The sequence below is a fragment of the Schistocerca americana genome, chromosome 7 (assembly GCF_021461395.2).
Source record: "Schistocerca americana isolate TAMUIC-IGC-003095 chromosome 7, iqSchAmer2.1, whole genome shotgun sequence".
NCBI lineage: Eukaryota > Metazoa > Arthropoda > Insecta > Orthoptera > Acrididae > Schistocerca > Schistocerca americana.
Window position 1 is genome coordinate 371315629 of NC_060125.1, and position 26466 is coordinate 371342094.

Here is a 26466-nt window from a genome sequence, read left to right on the forward strand (position 1 = left end):
ACATGAACCCAACGGGACAACTTTGGGTTGAGTTAGACCATCGACGTCGCTCTGGTTTCGGCTCTTGAAAAATGGGCTACCTTTCCTCCTCAGACATACAGATGTCTCATTAAAAGTGTCCCCAGCAGAGTTCAAAACATCATAAAGGCGATGGGTGGAACATCCCATATTAATAGATATCTGAATGCATTTGATCAGATAATGTACACTGAGGTGGCAAAACTCATGAAATACCTCCTAGTATCTCTGTCTAATCTTCTTTTGCCCGGCGTAGTGCAGCAACTGGACGTGGCGTGGACTCAAGTCGTTGGAAACCCCTGTAGAAATATTGAGCCTTGCTGCCTCTATAGCCGTCCATAATTTCGAAAGTGTTGCCGGTGCAGGATTTTGTGCACGAACTGACCACGCGATTATATTCCATAAATGTTTGGGATTCGGTTGGCTCGAATTATCCAGAATTTTCTTCAAACGAACCGCGAACAGTTGTGCCCTGGTGACAAGGCACACTGTCATCCACAAAAATACCATCGTTGTTTGGGAACATCTACGGAAGCCATTGGAAATTAGTGACCTCTATAACAGCGTGGACGTTTAGATGACTTATCTAGCTACGTGTATAGAGCCCTGAAAATAATGCCAGTGAGGCACCGAAACTGATGGAAAAATAAAATAATTAATAAATACGAACTTGCAGCTTGCTGCAGGTGAGAAATAGTTCTCTAATGTCCGTCCGACGTGGTCTATTTACTATACCGCTTTGAACATCACTCCAGGAGCAGTTTTTGTAAATCTCCTGGATTGTCACACTTACGGTACGGATGGTTTGAAATGGACACAAGCGTCCGAAACTAGTCATCATCAAGAAATTAAAAAAAATACTTCTCATTGCAACTTATGAAGGAGCTATAATCATTTACTTCGGTAATAAAATTACCGCTGTCGGTATTTATTTTCTTCAGCTCTACGCAAACGCCACTTTTCTCGGTCGTTAAATGAAGGCCGTCGGCCACTGCCTTGTCCTTGGAGAGAGGTACTGCCTGAAATTTGTTATTCTCGGCACACTCATGACACTGTGGATCTTGGAGTATTGTAATCCCTAAAGATTTTCGAAATAGAATGTCCCATACCTGTAGCTCCAACTTCCATTTCGCGTTCTAAGTCTGTTAATTTCCGTCGTGCAGCCCTACTCATGTCGGAAATCTTTTCACATGAATCACCTGAGTAGAAATGACAACTAAGTCTTATGCCTTGTGTACGCTGTACAACCGCCATCTGTTTATGTTCATACCGCCATCCCATGACTTTCGTCATCTCAGCGTATGTTCTCATTAAGGTAGTAGTGCATATTTCTGCGCCGCGAGGAAGAGTCAGATTCTCGAAATTCATTGTCACATACATGTTTCTGTTTTGTTTTCGCTTGTTTCAGTCGCGCTGCGGTGGCCATATGTAGAGGTCTGCGGGATAAGAAAAATGCTATCTGCACCCCGTCCGCAAGTCACTTCGTATTCAATAGACTAAGTACGTAGAGGCCAATCATAAACACATTTTATTGCAACACAGTCTGTCCTTAAAGTTGCAACTTTCTCTCACAATCGCTGAAAGGAATTTTGTAGAATTTTCTGTTTACTTTCCCACAACGTTGCGAGATCAAATGATGTATTAAAAGTTGTTGCCACTACTTTCATACTGGCATGTATTAGTTCGTTTATCAAACGCACTTTATTCTCCTTAATGCTAAACCATGTTAACATGCTGCTCTTCTCAAAGTAGTAACCACTGCATTGTTTACTAGTTAGTGTTTTTAAGAGAAGCATTAATAGCTGCACGGAGTTAATGCAAACGAAACAGGGACGACTCAGATGTAAGCAGCTGTTGGTATGACGGAGTCGTGATATAGCTGTAACTGTGGGAAAAATCAGAAAAATCGCCATCTGTAGCCCTCGCAATGGTCAGCAACGCATCTACATTCGCCAGGATACTGCGCATTCAAGCCACAATAACGGCTTTCTGTCCCGAAAGTGAAGCAACAGCGACTTAAACAATAAATATCAGTATTTATGAAATAATTTCTACTGCTTCAGTCACTTTTTACTAATATTTATTTGCAGGACACGTATTGGCAGTATGCTGTCATCGCACGTTTTAAATTGGCCTGTGGGCGATGGATACTGGGAGTGGAAGCTTGCGATTGGCTCGTTGTGGATTGGCTATTGGGGTAGGCCCCGACTCCTTTTGCCAGGGCAGCCAGCTTATAAAAGAAAAGAACGTATAATGGGTTAATGCGTCGCATCAGTCACACAAAAATAAGCATCAGTTTAACGTATGAGTAATCGAGTCGCTAGAAGACCCAAATGCAGCCTTTCGCTGATTTTTATAAATAATATTAACAACTGTTGGGTACACGAATCAACACTACTATATTGACAATGGCTACGGCATATTTACTATACAGCTGAAGGTTGTGGAAGAGCGGAAACGTTTCGGAGCGGCACGAAATTAGTCGGAAATTCACCGATCAGGGACAGGCCAAGTTATGTGCGACCTGTACATGTACATTTATCTGAAGTGCGATGAGAATTATTTGATGGGTATACCAGTCGAGCTATGTACCGAAATTTAATTTTGATGAAACTTTATTTTTCTGTACGCAGAAACGGTAATAAGCACGTTCACATTCAGATGGTTATGTGCCAACAGATTTCCGGCAAAAATGGTTAAATTTCGGAACATACCCACACTGGCACACGCAGCAAATAATCCTATCACACTTCAGATTACTGTACGTGTAATTGTAATGCACCTAATAATGACATCTTGCTGCTGAAACGTGGCGTGCTAATAAATATTAGTAAAAAGTGATTGGAGCAGTGAAAATTATTTCATAAATTTATAGTATAATCGCCGACCTCAACCAATTCCATATAATATCTATAAAATTGGTTAAAAAATAATCGTTATTATCGATCGCTTCTAATGCAGAAAATTGACGGAAAGCGTAATATTGACCGGGTCCTTTAACTACAAAGTAATTATTATATTGGATGTCCGCAGCTACGACGTCGGATATCCGCTTCGGCGCAAGTTTTTATGCTCAAAGTCGATGTTACTGCGACTATTCTCGAATGTATCAAGGGATAATACCTGCATCCGCTCAGACATCTAGTGGTACAGGCCGCCGCAGTGGACCATAGTTTAGGCCCTTGCTGTCGTCGAGTGCTGAACTCGGCGCGATGCGGCAATTCACACGCGTCCCCCTCACGTGTCCTGTCCTCTGTAATTGCACGTGTCGCAACCCCGCTAAGCTGCTGGTGTGTCACACATGGCAACGCGCGCAAATACACGCTCTCTGCCACGCACACACACACACACACACACACACACACACACACACACACACACCTCAGAACTTTGTGTGCTTTCATGTTACAGTACAAGCCAAAAAAACTATTGCGGCACGCGCTGCTTCAACTATCGTCACTATAGCGTTGTTTTTCTTTCTGTTTCTCCCCTCTTCTAGCAACAGCAACAACAGGGTCTCCATCAACTCTTGGTAAGTTTGCCTTGAAGCTGTCTTAGCCTGCTTCTTTCTTTGTTTCTTCGACTAATATCCGAGTATAGTGCATAATGTGTTAAAAATGAATGTAATATAAATCTCTGACTTTTATTTTTATGTTTCTTCGACATAACTACATGAGCATCCTACAAATTCTTTGCTGCATCTTCAGACAGTCAACAGATAAAAAGAGAATACAAAAACGCCACTGTAGTATCCATAAAATCTGCCACGTCATTATCTAAGTAATGGTAAAAAGAAAGAATAAAATCGTACCTAAAGGCACATGCTGCAAGCGGTTTCCGTTATGTAGTCAACAAAACTGAAGAAAATCTGTCGACGGAGGTCGATGTTTTTCTAGGCGAAGTTAGTATTTGTAATCGCGGAAGGAATATCTACTTCGATATATTTTATAATTCCTCTAATGCATGCAATGAATGTATTCGCTGAAGGAAGACATTCGGCAGACATTAAAGCTACTCTAATGAAAGTAACTATAAAATTTGCCGAAATAGCTACTCCTTCAGTGAATATAGACGAAAAGAAGATTGCAGTGCGCTTACAAAACTCGATCTCCGCGGCTGGTCGGATTTTATGGATTATATAGTCATTCTGAGTATGCTCCTTTTATCTTTTGACAGTCGGAAGATGACCACTGACTGGTCCAAACTGGTAAAGAATTTCTAGAACACTTGTTTGGTTGTGTCGAAAAACACACGTAAAAGAACGTAAGTCAATCGCTATATCTCCAAGACATGTCATTTTTTCCATAAATCGCTAGTTCTTATTGATGCACCGGTTGATCCAAAAGTTACAAAACCAGGTTTAACCTTTAATTCTAAACTATTGAAATTTACGCCACGCATTTTGCTTGGAAATATACAGAAAGGTATGAAACATTTTATTGAGTCCTCGGTTTATATAGTGCCATCGCACGTTTCACAATTGTGTTATTGACACTTTCATGAAGAGAAAACGGAGTTTCGCCACTTCATAGGCCCCCTAAAAGCCGTTTATAACAAGCAGGAAATTTTTTTCTTGTAGCAACGGATGGCATCCCCGAAACTTCTACAGCGCCACATCAACAGGAAATAAAAGCCTTACGGCTTTTTCTGCGTCTGTAGGGAAAGGCCAGTTGCAGTAACTTTTCAAGTTACTGCATTTCCAATTTTTTTTGTTACTTTTGCGTTATTGGAATTTAATTACCGCACGAATAGCCAAGAAGCCTTCCGACAGAAAATTGTCGTATTGCACCGCCCTCTTTAAGAGGAGAAGCATTTCCTTAAGGTCTTCGTCAATAATGTCTTATTGGCTGTCATTTGCAGTGCATATGTAAAAAAAAATATTGGAAGAAAAACAGTTCCAAACGTTGCTGTTGTGCTCAGAGTACTGCGTGGTGCAGAATAGAAAATAAAAATTTCTCCTGCCTGAACAGAGTATTTTTTGCCACAGTGATTTTTATCAATTTACCTTTACACATCATGACGTATACAAGTTTGATAATTTTAAACATTGTCTTAGACTAATTAGAAAAAATTAATGAGACTACTCGAAGTTATTTTAGTCAAGCACAAGGTGCAGCCATGGTTTTTCTTCAGGTGCGCAACCCCAATGTAGAAACGGAATGGAAGCTTTTACGTCATCAGGGACAACGCCGAACTTAATTCGGATTGTGTTCAAGGTTTTGATATTTTCCGTGTATGACTGTCGGAATTGGTGACACAGCGAAAATGCTGCTTGGCAACGAATAAAGATTTGTTGCTATTTTAAAATTTAGCCAGTAATACATATTAAAATTATTACTTGTACAAAATCCCATGATAATGACGTAACAAATACGGCTATGATAATTAACTGTATTGTATGTGGAGAAACCATTAAAATAACGAAATAAACAGAAGATAGCTTTATGTGCTGCCTATATTCTGTTCATCATAAGAATAAACGTGATGTAAACAAGCATAAACGCTATGAATGGTTAGAATTATGTTGTTAACGCTCTTGCAAGTAGGTCTTACGTATGTATTATGTATATTGTTACTAAGTTACGTTATATCGAACTTTTAAAATATTCTAATGTATTAACAGCCATCAACGTTTTTCATAATCACGCTTTAGCTAGTTTTTATTTTAAAACATGATGTAATCACAGTCTCTGTACTCTTGTGCTCTGATTGTCGCGCTGATAATACACATTATGAAACTGGCTGAGGCTGATTCCTGTTCCGTAGCGAAACATGTGGAACACAGTTAAAAACTCCCGAGAAATAGGTTCGTAAATTTACAGAAAAAATCGGCATTGAAGTACCCTGAGGGACTGTATTTGATACAGTTGAGACAGAAATACACCTCTTGGATGGAGAATAGAATCCGTAGCGTAGTCGATTGATAACCTAGTGCAATTCATGACTCTTTGTTTCCAGTCTCGCCTTAGTCTTCTTTTCGTTCAATTTGAAATACCTACATATCATAATTGTAAAATTCATCGTCTTTTACGGATAATGCACGTGTTCTTGTTTCTAATTACATATTGCACGCAAAATTCCTGTTTTCATTTCAAATATAAATTCTTAATTATCTATGTTTTATGAAAGATAAAGGTTGCTTAAATTAAGAAAACATAAGTTGAATTTTTTGGGGCAAAAATGAAAAACCAAATTCTCTTTATTTGGACTGTGTCCATTGTTTTATACTTTAGATGTAGTCTCACCCGAACCAGAGTCACTGATCACTCAGGAAGCGCGGGGTGGTGCTGTAGTTGTGCCTAATATTATTTTATTCTCTTTAAAAAATCAATGGTATTCGAAGCTACGTTGCTTCTTAGGTCGTCTCTTTTCACGTCTGAACTGCATCTGCTCATATCATTGCAGGTTAGTTGGACCAGCGGGCTAGCTAGTGCTGTCCAAGTTTAATGCGACGGTAAAGCAGTTGTCCCTATGGCATCCTTGTGATCGTACTTGACTGTAGTGGACACAGCTTGGCTTCCGCTCCATGTGAAACAAAATGCAATGAGATTCAAGCAAACGCGGAAGAATACGTGGCGTAATGTTTACATCAGGTTTATTCTTATGATGACCGGAGTATAGTTGATCGCAGTTTTGAGTCAGTGTACAAGGGAGCTGCATTCGAAACGTTAGTAGCTTTGTTAGCAACCATGTCTTAACGGAATGCCACTTAAAAAATCGTAATGGTGTTCACAAGATACACGAGAAATATTTTAGAACTATTTTAACTGGCTTTGTTGTGGGTTCTTGGCGAAACATTGTAATTGTTACGCAAGAGAACATTCGTTTTTGTCCACGATTTCCACCTTTTGCTATCTGTCCCTGTTTCTACATCGATTTTGATCAGGAATTATTGTTATTAAAACAATAGATTCAAAAGGTGCGTACCAGCCCAATTTAATTCACAGCGTAATCTGAAGAAAGACAAGGCAGTAATACGCTCAACAGTTAACTCTAGTCTAGAAAAGACATATGTTGGCTATTGTTGACAAATTGAAAACGAAAGTAGCAACATCCTGAAAGCAAAAAAATATTCAGTGGTCTACTATACTAATGAGACAATAAGCAAGAATCTAATTATAGAGAAATACTATCACCGATAAATGAAAATGATAATGTATTGTATGTTAACCGGGAGCCTAGAAACGAGGGAGAGACTCCGTCCCCTCCACAGCCGCAGTGGTCTACAACCCCACGACTACGACAGCAGTCCACTTCACCCCTCCGCCGCCCCACACAGAACCACTCTTTCAGGGTTATTGTGCGGTTCGAACCCCGGTGGACCCCCCCCCCTCCCCCCCCCCCCCCCCCCAGGGAACGTCTCACACTAGACGAGTGTAACCCCTATGTTTGCGTGGTAGAGTAATGGGGGTGGACGCGTGCGTGGAGAACTTGAGTGCGCAGCAATCGACGACATAGTGTAAACGAGGCGGAACAAGGGGAACCAGCCCGCAATCGCCTAGGCAAATGGAAAACTGCCTAAAAACCATCCACAGACTGGCCGGCTCACCGGACCTCGACCCAAGCCCGCCGGGCGGATTCGTGCCGGGGACTAGGCGCTCCTTCCAAATCCGGAAAGCCGTGCGTTAGACCCTACGGCTAACCGGGTGGGCAAAAAAATGGCACATATTACATATGGAAAAGAGAGAGATCTGTATGCACATAGACTGGAGGAATATCATGGATACATAGACAGCACATATGATAGCACTGCTTAGAAACAAACCAGCAATATTCCTTAGATGTTGGAGTACGCCGGACAGAGCACAGATAGTTTTAAAGGCTTGTAATATTATAAATTTAAAAGAAAAAAGAGACATCAGAAAGGCAATTCAGAACTGCTTCTGAACGACCTGGGGGATTTTCTGAATAGTGCCAGAATAGTTAAAGCAAAAGATGGTTGATTACCCCACTACCTCCTCCCTCCCAAACACCCTGTGCTGTTCAGTTATATAATTTATATAAAAAATTTCTTAAATAGTGTGAAAATTGCCGGAACAACCTTGACTCTCTGTCATACAGTAAGTAGTACCCATTGCCATTAAGGTGTTGCGAAAAGGTATACGTTTAATCCGTTATCTACTAGAATATGAAGCATTCGTGTCTCACATGATCATATTTTTAGAGTTAGCTCTTTTCTTTGGTAGTTCCAAATTCTGAAATTCTGTGTCATAATACCCCAAGTAGTTAAAATAAATATTCCAATATTCTTGAGTACACCAGGAGACCTGCATAACATCTTGAAATAGTAACACCAGAAAATGGTATTGTAACTCGAATCTAAGTCGTGCAAAATAAAAGGTGTGAACCATATGCACGAAATTATGTTTTCTTGAATGTTTTGGAACTGTTTCGTTTGGCTAGTCTCTATAGTAGGGGTTCTTTTCGTGGTGTAAAATGAATGGATGAATTTGAGGCATGGATTGGTTAGGTGACACGGTCTAACGTCGAGGGAAATAATGTGTAATTTTTGTGAATGTGTAGTAATTGTAACACATCAAACGCCATTTAGTTTCGATATTTGAAGATTGAAAATGGAATAGTTCGTATAGTGAGGCATGCATGGTTTTCTCTGCGTGAAACCGGACACTGACCATAGTGTATATGTTTCAAATAATTAGCAGTTCGTGAAGTAACGAAGTCTGATGGTGTTTCGACAAATGAACCACATTTCTGTAATAAATGTCTCACCTCAATGAGTACAGTGAACTTGCTACGTGTAGAAGCATTTCATGAGGATTCTACATTCCCGATGGGCTTACGTAAGTCTCTGTATTTTTACTAACTAAAAAGTAATAGATTACTTTTGCTATCAAGGCACTAATTTGCGATGATGTGCAAGTTCTGCATTTTTCTTTGCTCAAATTCGTTTAGTGGGCGTCATTAGCACATATTATGAACCATGAGAATTTTGCACGTTGGGCGGCCAACGAGCCAGTTGGACTGCATCCGCTAGTTACTAAAAGAATAATTTAATCGAACAGGAACGTCTAGTTTACCGTCGAGTTCCACCACTCGCGCTTGCAATGTGGTTGGAAATCTAAAATACAAGCACAATTTAAAATCTCCAAAGCAGTCGGCTATAGAGCGTTCCCAAATGGCGTGAACAGTACGTAGAAGCCGATTTAATTGTGTATCAATACATATTTGGCACAGCTTCATACACTAACAATCATTAGAATCGCAATTATCCTTGTGTGCAGTGAGCTGATTACATGCAAACTTTATTCTGGTGGCACACTGTTTGTGAGTGCCATCCTGTACTGAATAATTTGAGTGTAGTCTTGTGTCTTTTGCACCGTGGAAGTGTTTTCTCCACTGCAATTCATGTACACTCAATCAGAAGTGATAATGTAATCTTTTTATAGTAATTTAAGACGTGATCGAATGTGATCTTCAGCTCTACAGTCGGATTCGATCTTGTACGGCCAAAGTAAGACTGCTATCAAAAAACAGAATACTAAACTACTTAGTTATTTATCAGACTATAATATGGGAAAACAGTACTGTGTAAAACTTTGGGTACGAAAACATTTGACTAGCATATAATAAAGTAGAAATATGTAAATTTCTGGAAATACTAAGTGTACCATGGATGGTGTTGTTACAATATGTAATGTGTCGCGTTAAAATCTGCATATGTTTTCTGCCTGTTGTTTAAAAATTTCGTCTTTCAAGTGAAACTGGATACTAATGCAAAAAAGTCAGATTTGCGAGATATTAGCGCTTGTAATACCACAATATTGCCGTGATTACTTTAGCATCCCCATGTTGGGCACCAATTAAGTAGTGGTACGGGGATTCTGTGAAGGTCAAGTGTAAATTAATTATTCTACACTGAGGTGACTGAAGTGGTGGGATGACTCCTGTTATCGTGCCAGTCCTCCAAATGTCCGGCATAGGACAGCAACTCGATGCGACGTGGACTCAACAAGTCGCTGGAAGTCCCGTGCAGGAACACTCGTATTGAGCCATTCTGCCTCTGTAGCCCTCCATAACTTCGACAGTGTTGCCAAATGGTTCAAATGGCTCTGAGCACTATGGGACTAAACATCTGAGGTCATCAGTCCCCTAGAACCTAGAACTAATTAAACCTAACTAACCTAAGGACACCACACACATCCATGCCCGAGGCAGGATTCGAACCTGCGACTGTAGCAGTCGCGCGGTTCCGGACTGAAGCTCCTAGAACCGCTCGGCCACCGCGGCCGGCGCAGGATTTTGTCCACGATTATGTCCCATAAATGTTCAATGGGATTCATGTCGGACGGTCTGTGTAGCCAAGTCAGTCGCTCGAATTGTCCAGAACGTTCTTCAGATGAGTCGCGGATAATTGTCCCGGTGACATGATTCATTGTCATCCATAAAAATTCTATCGTTGTTTCGGGATATGAAGTCCATGAATCACTGCAAATGACCTCCCAGTAGGCGAACGTAGCCATTTCCAGTCAAGTATTGGTTCAGTTGGACCAGAGGAGCCAGTCCATTCCATGTAAACACAGCCCACACTACTATGGAGCCACCATCTGCGTGCACAGTGTCTTGTTGACAAGAGATGCACTCGACTTCATGATGCCAATTGAGGAGCAGTTTGGCCGAACAGTAGCGGAAGGGGCGGCCAGAGTGGCCGAGCGGTTCTAGGCGCTACAACCTGGACCACGACGGTCGCAGGTTCGAATCCTGCCCCGGGCATGGATGTGTGTGATGTCCTTAGGTTAGTTAGGCTTAAGTAGTTCTAAGTTCTAGGGGACTGATGACCTCAGAAGTTAAGTCCCATAGTGCTCAGAGCCATTTTTTGAAGTAGCGGGCGGCACCAGATCTGATTATCCGACAACGGCTGGGAGAGCGGTGTGCTGACCCCACTCCCCTCCATACCGTACATCGATGACACCGTTAGCTGAGGATGACAAGACTGTCGGTCGGATCCGATTGGCCCGGCTGTGGCCTGAATGGCGGTTCTATTCCACCTCAACAGTTCGTTAAATACACCAAAAACCAGTTTCCTTGTTACCTTTGTTGCGGTCTTTAGTGCAAAGACTGGTTTGGTACTGTTGTTGCGGTCTTTAGTCCAAAGACTGGTTCGATGCAGCTCTCTACGCTAGTGTACCCTATGCAGGCCTCATCGTCTCCGAATAACTACTGCAACCTAAATCCTTCTGTATCTGCTTACTGTATCCAATTCTTGCTCTCAATCTACAATTTTTAACCCGACAGTTTCCTCCACTAGCAAACTAACGACTCCTTGACACTTTAGGATGTGTCCTATCAGCTGAGCACTTTTTTTGTCAGGTTTTTTCCCCACTTTGATTCAGTATTTCGTCATTAATTACATGTTCTACTCACATAATCATCAGCATTCATCTGTGGCTCTATATTTCAAAAGGTTCTATTCCCTTTTCGTCTGAACTGCTTATCGTCCACGTTTCACTTTCATACAAGGATACACCCTATACCGATACTTTCAGAAAGGACTTCCCAACATTTAAATGTCCGAGGGTCCTTTCAATAAGTAATGCAATACATTATTTCCGGAAACGAGGATTCCAATACACCATATTGCTCCCTACTGTTTTGACTACAAAACCCTATTTTTTAACATAATCTCCGTTCAGTGCGACGGTCTTACGCCACTTTACTGGGAGAGCCTGTATGCCCGCAAGGTACCATTCTACTGCTCGACGTCGGAGCCGTCGTCTTGCTGCATCAGTAATCTCATCATCATCCACGTACTGCTTTCCGCAGAGTGCATCCTTCATTGCGCGATACACTTGGAACATATCCAATTAATTCGCAATTGCGGATAAGGACTACCATCAGCTGTAGAATGGAATGGCGACAGTGAAAATTTGAAAATCGGTCCGACACAGAGTTTCATTGTCGCCATTCCATTCTACAGCTGATGGTAGTCCTTATACATGTTTGCAGGTGCGAGATCCAGGCTGTGGGGTGGTGAGGAAGTACAGTCGAATGAAGTTTTGTGAACACCTCTCGCGTGCGCAGACTTGTACGAGGCCTTGCGTTGTCATGGAGAAGGACAGGTTCGTTTGCACCTCGAACGAGAGTGTCCGCACGTTCCAACATTGCAGGAGTCAGCTGCGTGCGGCCAGCCGTATGCGGGATATCGGACAGGTTTGCTCGACCTTGTTGCGACGATGACAGACGTCTCGCCCAACGACCCACCGTGCTTTTGTCCACTGCAAGGTCTCCTTAAACATTCTGAAAGCGCCTATGAATACCTGCGATGCTCTGGTTTTCTGCCAAAAGAAACTCGGTGACAGCTCTATGCTTCGAACGCACCTCATTTATAGACACCATTTTGAAGGCTACATATAACGACGCCACCTATCGGGACTTGATGAAAGTGTAGGGACCAAAGCGAGAATATTCCACAATGTCTCTCAACAAATTCCACACTTTTTTCCACCGCAATGGGCCGACAAAAATGTGTTGCATTACGTATTGAACAACCGTGTATATTGGACGTTAAAAATTCATGTTTTTCCAGAAAGGCTTGTTAGCTATTGCCTATTTCAGTTTTATATCCTCTCTCCTTCGGCCATTTTGCTGCCCAAATAGCAAAACTAATGTATTACTGTTCATGCCTCGTTTCCTAGACTGATTCTCTGTACATTGCCTAATTGAATTCGGGTACATTTACATTGTTGATGTTCCTCTTACAACCTCTTTTCAAGAGACTATCTTTTCCATTCAATTGTTCTTCCAATTGCGGTCTGAGAAAACTAGACTCTCATCGACCAACTTCAAATTTTAGTTTTTTCTCCATCAGCTTTAATTTTCTTTCCAAGTTTTAGCTTAGTTTCCTTTACCACTTGCTCAGTGTACAGACTGAATAACATCGGGGATGGCCACACTCCTGTCCCACTCTCTTCTCAACTATGGGTTCCTTTTCATGTCATTCGATTCTTGTAACTGCAATCTGGTTTCTGTACAAGTTATAAATGACCTTTCGATCCCTGCATTTTATCCTTGCTCCCTTCAGAATTTCGAAGATGGTAGTCCAATTCGGTCCACATTGTTAAGCTTTCTGTAAATCAACAAATGCCATAAACGTGGGTTTGCCTTTCTTGAACCTATCTTCGAAGGTAAGTCGGCACCTACCGTCCTTGAAATTATTATATCCTTCCTGAAGTCTGACAGTATTTGAACTGTCTCATTTATCTTGCACGCTAGGTGGAATGATTTATCACGAGTGACGCTCGCAAAAATCACCGTAATTCCGAGGGAATGTCGTCTACTCCAGGGGTCTTGTTTCCAACAACTTTCAGCGCTATGTCAAATTATTCTCACAGTATCATATATTGTCACCTACTTCCACTTCTCATTCTATAATAATGCTCTTAAGTTTGTTTTCCTTGTGCAGATCCTCTATATATTCTTTTCACCTTTGAGCTTTCCCTTCTGTACTTAGTACTGGGTTGTCATCTGAGCTCTTTATATTCATATATCAGGCTCTCTTTTCTCCAAAGGTCTCTTCATTTTCCCTGTGCACGGCATATGCTTTTCCTGTAAGTCATGCAAGCATCTCCAGCCTTGAGTTCGTCCTGTAGCCATTCTTGCTTAGCCGTTTAGCATTTTCTGTTACTCATTTTTGTAGACTTCTACAATTCTTCTTGTCTGCATCATTTTTCGCATTTTTATATTTTCTCCTTTCTTCAGTTAAATATCTCCTGGGTTATACAAGGATTTCTACTAGTCCTGTCCTTTTATCAGTGCGATCCTCTGCTTCCATCTGTATTTCATGACTCAAAGCTACATCTCCGTCTTTGTTACATTTCTTTCCTCTGTTCCGGGGTAACGGTACTTAATGTTCTCTCGAAACTCTTAGAAACCTCTGTTTCTTTCAATTTGTCCAGGACCCAAATAATTAATCTCCCACCTTTTTACAATTTGTCAAGTTATAATTTGCGGTTGTAACTTGTATATAGCCAATAAATTATGGCCAGAGTGTACATCTATCCCTGGAAATGTCTTCCAGGTTACAAATCTGGTTTTGAAATATCTGTCTTTTCATTATACACTACTGGCCATTAAAATTGCTACACCAAGAAGAAATGCAGATGATAAACGGGTATTCACTGTACAAATATATTATACTGGAACTGACACGTGATAACATTTTCACGCAGTTTGGGTGCGTAGAAGACAGTACCCAGAACATCCACCTTTGGCCGTAATAATGGCCTTGATACGTCTGGGCATTGAGTCAAACAGAGCTTAGATGGCGTGCACAGGTACAGCTGCCCATGCAGCTTCAACACGATACCACAGTTCATCAAGAGCAGTGACTGGCTTATTGTGACGAGCCAGTTGCTCAGCCACCATTGACCAGACGTTTTCAATCGGTGAGAGATCTGGAGAATGTGTTGGCCAGGGCAGCAGTCAAACATTTTCTGTATCCAGAAAGGCCCGTACAGGACCTGCAACATGCGGTCGTGCATTATCCTGCTGAAATATAGGGTTTCGCAGGGATCGAATGAAGGGTAGAGTCACGGGTCGTAACACATCTGAAATGTAACGTCCACTGTTCAAAGTGCCGTCAATGCGAACAAGAGGAGACCGAGACGTGTAACCAATGGCACCCCATACCATCACGCCGGGTGATACGCCAGTATGTCGATGACGAATACACACTTCCAATGTGCGTTCACCGCGATGTCGCCAAACACGGATGCGACCATCATGATGCTGTAATCGTGCACCCAAGTTCGTCGCTGAGTACACCATCGCAGGCGCTCCTGTCTGTGATCCAGCGTAAAGGGTAACCGCAGCCACGGTCTCCGAGCTGATAGTCCATACTGCTGCAAACGTCGTCGAACTGTTCGTGCAGATGGTTGTTATCTTGCAAAGTCCCCATCTGTTGACTCAGGGATCGAGACGTGGCTGCACGATCCGTTACAGTCATGCGGATAAGATGCCTGTCATCTCGTCTGCTAGTGATACGGGGCTGTTGGGATCCAGCGCGACGTTCCGTATTACCTTCTGAACCCACCGATTCCATATTCTGCTAACAGTCACTGGATATCGATTAATGCGAGCAGCAGTGTCGCGATACGATAAACCGCAATCGCGATAGGCTACAATCCGATCTTTATCGAAGTCGGAAACGTGATGGTACGTATTTCTCCTCCTTACTCGAGGCGTCACAACGTTTCACCGGGCAACGCTGGTCAACTGCTGTTTGTGTATGAGAAATCGGTTGGCAACGTTCCTCATTTCAGCACGTTGTAGGTGTCGCCACCGGCGCCAACCGTGTGTGAATGCTCTGGAAAGCTAATCATTTGTATATCACAGCATCTTCTTCCTGTCGGTTAAATTTCGGGTCTGTGGCACGTCATCCTCGTGGTGTAGAAATTTTAATGGCCAGTAGTGTATAATCTATGTGAAAAGTTCCAGTATCCCGAGATCCCTTCCGGATATTCAATCTTGTTTCATGATTCTTAAACCAAGTGATAGCGATGATGAACTTATGCTCTGTGCAAATTTCTGAAAGGCGTCTTCCTCTTTCATTCCTTTGCTCCAGTCCACGTTCTCCTACTTTTCTTCTTTCTCTTCCGTTTCCTACAATCGAGTTCCAGTCATCCATCGCAATTGAATGTTCGTCTCCCTTTACAACCTGAATAATTTTATCTCATCATACATCATTTCAATCTCTGGATCATCTTCAGAACTAGTTATCTTATAAACTTGGAGTAATGTGGTGGGTGATGTCTTCGTGCCTACCTCGGCTACGATAATGCGTTCAGTACGCTGTTCATAGTAGCATTCCTATTTTCTTGTTCGTTATTAAACCTACTCCTACTTTATCCCTATTTGTCTTCGTATTTATGTGTATATCTGTTCTTGTGACCAGGAATCCTGTTCCTCCTGCCACTGAAATTCACTAATTCCCAGTATATCTGTCTTCAATCTATCCATCACTCTTTTTAAATTTTCGACCTAGCTGCCCAGTTAAGGGTTCTAACATTCCATGCTCCACCCCGTAGAATGCCAGTTTTCTTTCTCCTGGTGACGACATCCTCCTGAGCAGTTCCTGCCTGAAGATTTGAATGGGAGATTATCTTACTTGCAGAATATTTTTCCCAAGAAGGTGCCATCATCATTAAACCATACAGTAGAGCTGCGTGCCGTCAGGGGAAAAAAGCAATCACGGCTGTAGTTTGTCGTTGCATTGAGTCGTTTGTATTTCTAGCTCGGCAAGACCGTGTTGCCCAGTTGGTCAAGACTGTTGCCCTTCCAACTGCTAAAATGGCTGGTGCCCCTCATCAGGAACCACGGGTTAGTCAGATACCCCGCTGATTGTTTGCACCTTCAGTTCGGCTTCCTGTATCGTTCAGACTCGAAGCCAGATTTGTGGTTCGTGGTGGGGACAGGTCAGTTTCTTAGGCACCATGTATGTTCTCGCACGATGAACGTGAGCTAGCTCTACTATCATTTCAGAGAATAGTACACTGATAAAGGTATGCAGAGTGTAGCGGATATGATGGCAGATCTTTTTTGTTTTTTCTCTGCATCAGTCTTTTTTACAAACGCGTCACACAGTTTACTACCGGATGTTTACTGTATAGTTGTAACTTCATCAGTAACTGTACAACATCTGTCAGCGTAGGCTAACTGTTTTGCATCCATGTGTCCACCCTTCAACAAGTGACCTGCTGCCCAGGGGAAAATAAGCATTAATGGCTTGCTGTTGCCACAAGTACCGGAAGGTACTAACCAACTTAAAAACATACGACTTGTAATAGCTATAATTATCGGCTTGTAAATGACGTAAATGTTGTGTCTAGACGAGACAGCCTAGACACAATGAGAGGAAGCCGAAAGGCACGCGCTAAGCTAAAGCAGGATGGCGTGAGGTCTGAAACAGGATACGTAATGAATGCTATAAAGAAAAGTACGTAGCTTCTGGAATACTTAACTTTAATCCATCCTTTTGGTACATCTGGAGATTGTGGCGATACAAGTGAGACTCTTTAGATACATGCAATGTTACTAATGGCGCCTTGCTAGGTCGTAGCCATTGACTTAGCTGAAGGCTATTCTAACTATCTGCTCTGCAAATGAGCGAGGCTTCGTCAGTGTGCATCGCTAGCTACGTCGTCCGTACAACTGGGGCGAGTGCCGTCCGTACAACTGGGGCGAGTGCTAGTCCGTATCTCGAGACCTGCCTTGTGGTGGCGCTCGGTCTGCGATCACACAGTGGCGACACGCGGGTCCGACATGTACCAATGGACCGCGGCCGATTTAAAACTACCACCTAGCAAGTGTGGTGTCTGGCGGTGACACCACAGTAAATACTGATGAAATGTTATTCAGTACACTATCCTCAGTCACCAAAAGCAATATCTGCACTTTCACCTGTTACACCCAGTGGAGTGCGGTTTAATTTTGCATGTCTCTATGTTGGTGTACTGATATCTTCTGTTCACCGGAAAAACTGTTGTAAAGGGGATGTGAAATACAGATAATGTCTGGATTTTCCCTAGCTCCCGAAGGTTATAAAATTCAGCCGATGCTGTAGGAAGAAATTATGGCGGACGGTAATTTCCCATGGCTGTTTTGTCAAAGGGTTTATGGCTAGCTCGCTAAAAGCAGTCCTCAGACAAGTCATTCATCAGATTGCAGTCTTTTCTTTGGTAGGTAGTCTGCTGTAAAGTTTGCACGTATTAAGAAACTGGCTGGAGTTTCATATAGATTAGATTACAGATACAGTGTTGCTTATAATCCATCTTGGTTGCAAAAATGTTTATTCACATGACCGGTTTCGGTTCCTCTAGAACAATCTTCAGATCTGAAATGACAATGATACTAATTTACTATTTCACAAATGCAAATCTATTTCGTTCTATCCCATCAACATCAAATGAACCAGAACGTACCTGCAATTTCGGTTACAGAAGTAACCCGCCCACACACAACCACCTTCACATGCTGCGTCACATTAAATTGGTTGGCAGAATGCACGTCATTTATATTAATTATAAAACTCTTGCCGATAATTTTATTGTAAATTGCAGTTGTTTCAAAGAAACAAGAATTTAATTGTGTATTTTAATTTTGACAAGTACAGAAGATTAACCTTGACACCTACAGATCTATGTATTTTTAGAGATAAAAGCAAATTAGAAAAATCTACTTAATACAGTATGTGCATATGTAATGTAACAAATGTACCATACGCCACCTGTCGGTAAGAGCTTTATAATTAATATAAATGACGTGCATTCTGCCAATCAATTTAATGTGACACAGCATGTGAAGGTTGCTGTGTGTGGACAGTTTACCGAATTGCAGGTACGTTCTGGTACATTTGATGTTGATCGGATAGTACGAAATAGGTTTGCATTTATGAAATAGTAAATTAGTACCATTGTCATTTCAAATCTGAAGATGGTTCTAGGGGAACTGAAACCAGTCATGTGAATAAACATTTTTGCGATCAAGACGGATTATTAGGAACATTGTATAACCAGTGATTGCGGTATCCCTTCAGACATTATGTCTGTTTTTGCAAAGATTACAGATAGTTGTGTATGTAACAATATCGACAACAGCGCGTTTGATACAGATGGCGATTTTAATGTATTTTAGTTGCATCTTTCATTTAAATCTTCATTTGTATGGCCACTGTGTCCATAGTTGCTTTATATTTATTATTAGTATCCGTGATTGCAACTACTAAAAAAATGCTTATTTTTTTACTAAACGCCTTTAATTATACTGAATTAATACAACATTAGCGGCATGCATGTTGTCTGATTTCCGCTTACATATGTAAGTGTGGTCTACAAGGACGATTTTGCAGATATTCATGCGTTTGGCCTAATGTCTCGTTGGATTGAAGCACTACACATATCTTAATGTGAAATACAACAAAGTACTGCGCCACTTGTTAACTTTCTCACGGCTAAACGAGTGTGTTGGCCAAAAATACCAATTCCAAATGGAGTATCTGTAAAATGTAGACGCAGACGTCACTTCCAGATGTGAACTGAAATCGGACAAAAATATTCCGCTGACGATGTTTTAAATTAGTGAAACGTAAACCCGCAGGTAAAATAAATGCGCTGTTTTTAGTGGTTGCGAAGATGCCATTTAAACATTATTGGACACTTTAGTCTAATATTTTTATACTGAAACCTTTATGTGTCGTATAGCACTATTTCCATTTTTCACACTTTGATGTACAAATAGTAAGTTTAGCTCCCTGTTTATCTAGACTGTTCTGATAATGGCTGCAAAAAGTTCAAACCACGCATAAAAGTGAATATTGCATGTTATCAGGAACGTTAAAAAAGGGTACCATAGGTCGCTTAACCAACATGTACAGAAGATAATTTCGAATGTAAGGAGATTCCAAAACCAATGAGGCGTTGTGACGTGACAAGTGTTCATTGAATGACGATAGTAGGACTTCGTTACATACAAATTTCCTGCGTATGGTGCCGCCTTATATTTTAATATAATGGTCACTGAATGAAACTAGCATTTCGGTCGCGCTTGCGGTGGTCTCCTTCTCGTTCTGCTGATATACACTACCGGCCATTAAAATTGCAGCACCACGAAGATGACGTGCCACAGACGCGAAATTTAACCGACAGGAAGAAGATGCTGTGATTTGCAAATGATTAGCTTTTCAGAGCATTCACACAAGGTTGGCGCCGGTGGCGACACCTACAACGTGCTGACATGAGGAACGTTTGCAACCGATTTCTCATACGCAAAGAGCAGTTGACCAGCGTTGCCTGGTGAAACGTTGTTGTGACGCCTCGTGTAAGGAGGAGAAATACGTACCATCACGTTTCCGACTTTGATAAAGGTCGGATTGTAGCCTATCGCGATTGCGGTTTATCGTATCGCGACATTGCTGCTCGCGTTAATCGAGATCCAATGACTGTTAGCAGAATATGGAATCGGCGGGTTCAGGAGGGTAATACGGAACGCCGTGCTGGATGCCAACGGCCTCGTATCACTAGCAGTCGAGATGACAGGCATCTTATCCGCATGGCTGTAACGGATCGTGCAGCCACGTCTCGATCCCTGAGTTAACAGATGGGGACGTTTGCAAGACAACAACCATCTGCACGAACAGTTCTACAACGTTTGCAGCAGCATGGACTATCAGCTCGGAGACCACGGCTGCGGTTCCCCTTGACGCTGCACCACAGACAGGAGCGCCCGCGATGGTGTACTCAACGACGAACATTGGTGCAAGAATGGCAAAACGTCATTTTTTCGGATGAATCCAGGTTCTGTTTACAGCATCATGATGGTCGCATCCGTGTTTGGTGACATCGCGGTGAACGCACATTGGAAGCGTGTATTCGTCATCGCCATACTGGCGTATCACCCGGCGTGATGGTATGGGGTGCCATTGGTTACACGTCTCGGTCACCTCTTGTTCGCATTGACGGCACTTTGAACAGTGGACGTTACATTTCAGATGTTCAAACGGTTCAAATGGCTCTGAGCACTATGGGACTCAACTGCTGAGGTCATTAGTCCCCTAGAACTTAGAACTAGTTAAACCTAACTAACCTAAGGACATCACAAACATCCATGCCCCAGGCAGGATTCGAACCTGCGACCGTAGCGGCTTGCGGTTCCGGACTGCAACGCCTTTAACCGCACGGCCACTTCGGCCGGCTTTCAGATGTGTTACGACCCGTTGCCCTACCCTTCATTCGATCCCTGCGAAACCCTACATCTCAGCAGGATAATGCACGACCGCATGTCGCAGGTCCTGTGCGAGCCTTTCTGGATACGGAAAATGTTCGACTGCTGCCCTGGCCAGTACATTCTCCAGATCTCTCACCAATTGGAAACGTCTGGTCAATGGTGGCCGAGCAACTGGCTCGTCACAATACGCCAGTCAAAACTGTTGATGAACTGTGGTATCGTGTTGAAGCTGCATGGGCAGCTGTACCTGTACACGCCATGCAAGCTCTGTTTGACTCAATGCCCAGGCATATCAAGGCCGTTATTACGGCCAGAGGTGGTTGTTCTGGGTACTGATTTCTCAGGATCTATGCACCCAAATTGGTGAAAATGTTACCACATGTCAGTTCTAGTATAATATATTTGTCCAATGAATACCTGTTTATCATCTGCATTTCTTCTTGGTGCAGTAATTTTAATGGCCAGTACTGTATTTTGTTGCCGAGGTCAATTAAAATGTAATCCAATACACTTTCACTTTTTCCTCACAGGAGACCAATAAACCTAGTAGTATTACCGGGTTTGTTTTAAATTGTGACTTTATATTAATTCAGTAGAGGAGTCACGATGAAAAACAATATACATCGGACAATGAAGTACACCAATAGGCTCAGTGGAATGCGAACGCAACCGTGCCCGTAACGCAGTGGCGCAGCTGTGTAGTTTGACACCCCACAGAAACATAAAATAATGTTTTGAGTGGAAGCAGTTTTTGATACAAGTGGTTAAGTAAGCAAAATATGATGTTAACCATTTTTAAACAGTTTTTTTTTTGAATGGGAACAAATCAATAAAACGCGCTTTTACAAATAACACGGTTTATTTGATTATTAATGAAGCACACCCAAAACCAAAGATCTTTTTAGCGATTGGTGGCTTTAATATGTGGCTTAGAATATCTTCCTTCTAATTTCTTCTGCTGCAAATATTGAAAGTGCGTCATCAAACCGATAGATTTAGCGACATTATTTTCTATTGACAAATTTGACGAACTAGGCACTTGATTCATAGTGGACGTAAGATAATTCTTAAAATAGTTTCAGATTTGAAAAACATAATTTAACAAACGTAACAGCTATGTCTTTATTGTAAACACATACGACCGGCTAACATTACCTTGAAAAAAATTGTTCTTTAACGTACTGATATTGGTAAATGTATTCAGCTACATATTTTGCAGAAAAACACTTTTTTGACTCCGGGGAACCATAAATCAGATATCTCCTTCAGTCACAACCTCAATTTTTTGTTCACGATTGTTGTATTGTATTATATGGAACCGGGGACCTAGAAACGACGGAGAGGCTTCGTCCCCGCCGTAGCCCTCAGTGGTTTACAACAGGCTACAGCAGCCCACTCACGCCACCGCCGCCCCACACCGAACACAGGATTATTGTGCGGTTCAGCCCCCAGTGCCGAAGCTTCCTCTGTAATGATGCAAAAGCGTGGCGCCCTGGGACGTCACACACTTGAAACGGCAAGGCTTCGACACATGGAAAAAAAATGGCTTAGCTCAGAAATTCGTGTTAGGGCGGTTAATGATGATACATATGGCATAAAATATCCACATTTTGCCTCTCCTCTTGACATCTCTGCGATGGAGGACAAAACCACGACACCCAACATTGGAATCACGCTGTTTTATTATGGGTACCCGAGGAAAACATTCCGAACACATCGCTGCTCAGACTCGACATGAGAAGGCCTTAGGAGGTGGCATACAGGGGTGACATGAAACCACCCCTTCTCTTGCGGCGTTCATTTTTACACATTTCGAAGTCGAAAACGAGTTTACTGTATTATGTGCAACAGGACCACGATCTCGACAAAATTTGACACTAATAACCCGCCCTCGGACAATTCAACGCTTCTCTAAGGACATCATTAGGCTGCAACTCCATTGAACGTGATCTCATCCCTTTGGAATGCGGCGTGAGTGCAGTTTTTGTTTTGGTATGGAGAGTGGAACTACTAGCGGCCGTTAAAAACCATTCGACGAAATTTGAACGTGATACGAAGCAGGAAAGTTTGTTTTCTCATCCCTCATTTTTCGCGCACTGTGTGGCGTGCGCATGGGAGGTGCTACATGGACATACGCGTGAATAAAATGGCAAAGCAACAACCTTCGTGCAGTCGGCGCGCTTTTGTTGGGCGCATTAAAAAGTCTCCTTAGGGAGACACCCGTCCACCAAACACTAACCGCCGGTGGGATAGGCAACCCTTTGAACATGCAGGTAGCAGGTGCTAGCGTTGAGGGGGTTGCCTGTCTCGCCAACGGGTAGGGATCGATGAATGGGTGTCTTTCTACAGAGTGCTCAGAGCCATTTTTTGAACATTGGATGTAACTGTGGCGAAATTTTGAGCCAATGTGACGAACCCGCCGTTCACATCAGATGAACGTCTGAGCTCGGGCCGTCTTTGTGCGCGTGTCGAAACCTTGGTGTTTCAAGCGTCTCGGAGGCAGAGGGTGATGTCGTAGCTTGCCACGCTTTTGCGTCATTACGGAGGAAGACTGTAGGTGCCTTCGAGCCAAATTACGAATGTGTGCGTCGCAATGGGAGAAAATGAAGGGATTTCAAAGACTTTACCCTTCAATTTTGTTACGCTGTGTAACAAGAGCACGAAAATCTTCAGAGCTCAACCAAATCCTAGAACATAGTGACTGAGAAGCTTGTTAAAAAAAATACATATTAAAATAATATCATTGAGATTATTGTCTCAAGTATTGTATGAGAATAATTTTGGTCTTTACGCCATTTTGGCGGTAAAATGCACATTTCCGCGCAAAAGGGCCAGGCCCAGTCCATAAGCTCTCTATTTGCCCACCTTCTCCCGTAAGTGTCAGGAATGAAACGACAAAAATAAATATGATGGAATTACATTTATCTGGAGACATATGTGTTTCAGCTTCATCATCAGTAAGGATAGAAGATGGAAGTAATTAATTAAAATTTGTGCGAAGGCTGGGACTTGAAGGCAGGTCTCCTGCCTACTAGGCACATGCGCGAAGCACAACGTGATCGTGGCATTGAGGCCACCACAGCTGTACGGACTACCCTAGTCCAGTGCCGTCCCTAACACAAACGTCAATTCACGGCTTCAGCCCGTTTTACTTTCTTAAATAGTCAATATTTCTGAGGCTCTCCGATATTGGCATAGCACCTCCACTCCAGCTTCTAGCCTCATCGAAGATAAAGTTGAGATTCATATGTCTTCAGGAAAATGTAATTCCATCATATTTATTTTTTGTCCTTTCATTCCTGACATTTACGGGAGCAGGTGGGCAAATAGAGAGCCTGAGGTACAGGCAGATTCCCCATTATGTACAAAGCTGGGGTGCTATTCCATTGTCGGAGAACCTCGGCAATGCTGACGATTTAAGAAGAAAAAAATGCATTGAAGGCGTGAACCGAAGTTTGTGTTAGGGAGGGCAACCACAGTGGTGTAGTGGCTATCGCATCTACCTAGTGAGCAGGAGACATGGGTACCAAACTCGGCTCTCGTACAAATTTTAATTCATAAATTCAGCTCCTCTCCAGATCGACAACAAAAATAAATTATGTTCTTACAACTCGCATAGTACCCAGTGCAGAAGCGCCCTACTTCGTAATCCCTCTCCCCTGCAACTGCGCCTCTGTCGAAACGTCGGTTTTATTCAGTGACAGTTATTTTACAATATGGCGCGGTGCCATACCGAGAAAACACCAAGTGACTCTGGCCGCGGAAGCGTAGGCATGTGTGTGAGAGTAGGGTTGTCCCCGTCGGATGAGGAGACCCTTTAGCTGGGAGAGTGTGAGGCAGCCGTGGCGTGCGCAGAGTTGGTGGCCGGGCTGAGGGCCCGTGCTGTTCCCGCAGCAGCAGCTCCACGCGCAGCAGCTGCCGCACGGCCCGGCGGCGCTGCCGATGGGCCCGCACCCGGCGCTGCCCGCCGCCATGGGCCCCGGGGGCCTGCTGGCGTTCGGCGGCGGCCTGGGCCCCGGCGCGGCGTCGGCGGCGGCGCAGGCGGCGACTGCGGCGGCGGCGGCGGCGGCGGGCGCGGGGCCGCTGTCCGCGGCGGCGGCGGCGGCGGCAGCGGCGCAGCAGCACCCGCTGCTCAAGACGGCCGCCGACCTGCACGCCGCCAGGGACCCCGACCTCAAGGCGGCCGCCGACGAGAGGCTGGTAAGGAACTCACTGCCGACGTAGCCTGCCGCCACGGCGACTTCTGTTTCGAGACAAAGTCGCCGCCTCGGCCGGCATTTTCACATTGTGACTTCAGAAGTTCAGTGCTTGGTGGTGGGGGATGGACGATGTCAGCTGTACCCTTTATAAAATGAGAATGAACTTCATCTTCGCAAAACGAATTTGCATCCTGCTCCGTCAGATGAGACACAGATATCAGTTCAGCACGAGTCACGAGCTTGAACAAAGATAGGACATGTAACAGATACTGATTGGTAGCAAGTGTACCTAGAATCATCTGTAGCGATATGTCGAATCTATTTCCCCATTTACCACGAAAATAATGGGAGTCGTCATTTAGCGCCCTAGTAGTCCAATTACTCTGAGTTGACAGGTGTCACAGGATACCTTCTAATATTGTATCACGTCTCGTGCAGCAACTCGACGTGGCGCGGACTCGACAAGTCGTCGGAAGTCTTGTGCAGAAATATTGAGCCTCGCCGTCTCTGTTGCTGTGTGTAATTGCGGAAATGTAGCCGGTACAGAATTTTGTGCTCGATCTGAGCTCTCGGTTACGTCCCGTAAATATTCGACGAGATTCGTGATGTGTGATCTGGATGGTCAAATCTTTCACTCAGGTTGTCCAAAATGTTCTTCGAATCGGTCGCGAATGACTGCGGCCCAGTGAACGGGCACATTGTCGTCCCTAAAAATTTCGTCGTCGTTTAGAAATGTGAAGTCTGTGAATAGCTGCAAATGGTCTCCGAGTAGACAAACGTAATCCTATACAGTCAAAGATTGATTCAGGTGGACCAGAGGACCCAATCCATTCCATGTAAACACAGGCCACACCATTATTAAATCACCAACAGCCTCCACAGTGCCTCGTTGATAACCGGGGTCCACAGCTTTGTGGATCTGTGCCACTCTCAAACGTTACCGTCAGTTCTTACCGACCGAAATCCAGACTCCTCCGATCAGGCCACGAATTTCCTGTCATCTGGGGCTCAGCTGATATGGCCACAAGTGCAGGAGAGACTCTGCGGGTGAGGCCAGTCTCTCAGCAAAGGCATTCACATCAGACATCTGATGCCGTAGCCCATTAACACCAAATTTCACTGCACTGTCCTAAAGGATACGTTCATCATCCATCCCACTTTGATATCTGCAGTTATTCCACCAAGTGTTGTTCGTCTGTAAGCACTGACAACCGTACACAAACACCACTACTCTCGGTTGGTGGGTGAAGGCTGCCAGCCGCAGCATTGTGCGTGGTGAGAGGTAATGCCAGAAATTTGGTATTCCTCTTGACACTGTGCATCTCGCAATATTGAATTCCTAACAGTTTCTGAAATGGAATGTCCCATGCATTTAACTCGAATTACAATTCTGTGCTCAAATTTGTCGGTTCCTGTCATGCGGCCATAATCATATCGTAAATCTTTTCAGGTGAATCACCTGAGTGCAGAGGACAGCTCCATCAATGCACAGCCCTTTCATATCTTGTGTACG

At 43.3% G+C, this 26466-nt stretch overlaps 1 protein-coding gene across 1 annotated transcript in view; it reads left to right on the forward strand.

Annotated features, from left to right (window-relative positions):
- LOC124621802 (protein groucho) overlaps positions 1-26466 on the forward strand; it is a 696988-nt gene that overhangs the window by 585233 nt on the left and 85289 nt on the right. The window contains exons 7-8 of the mRNA XM_047147238.1: positions 3518-3550; positions 24649-24954. Of these exons, the coding sequence (XP_047003194.1) occupies positions 3518-3550; positions 24649-24954 (339 nt within the window). The remainder of the gene's footprint in view (positions 1-3517; positions 3551-24648; positions 24955-26466) is intronic.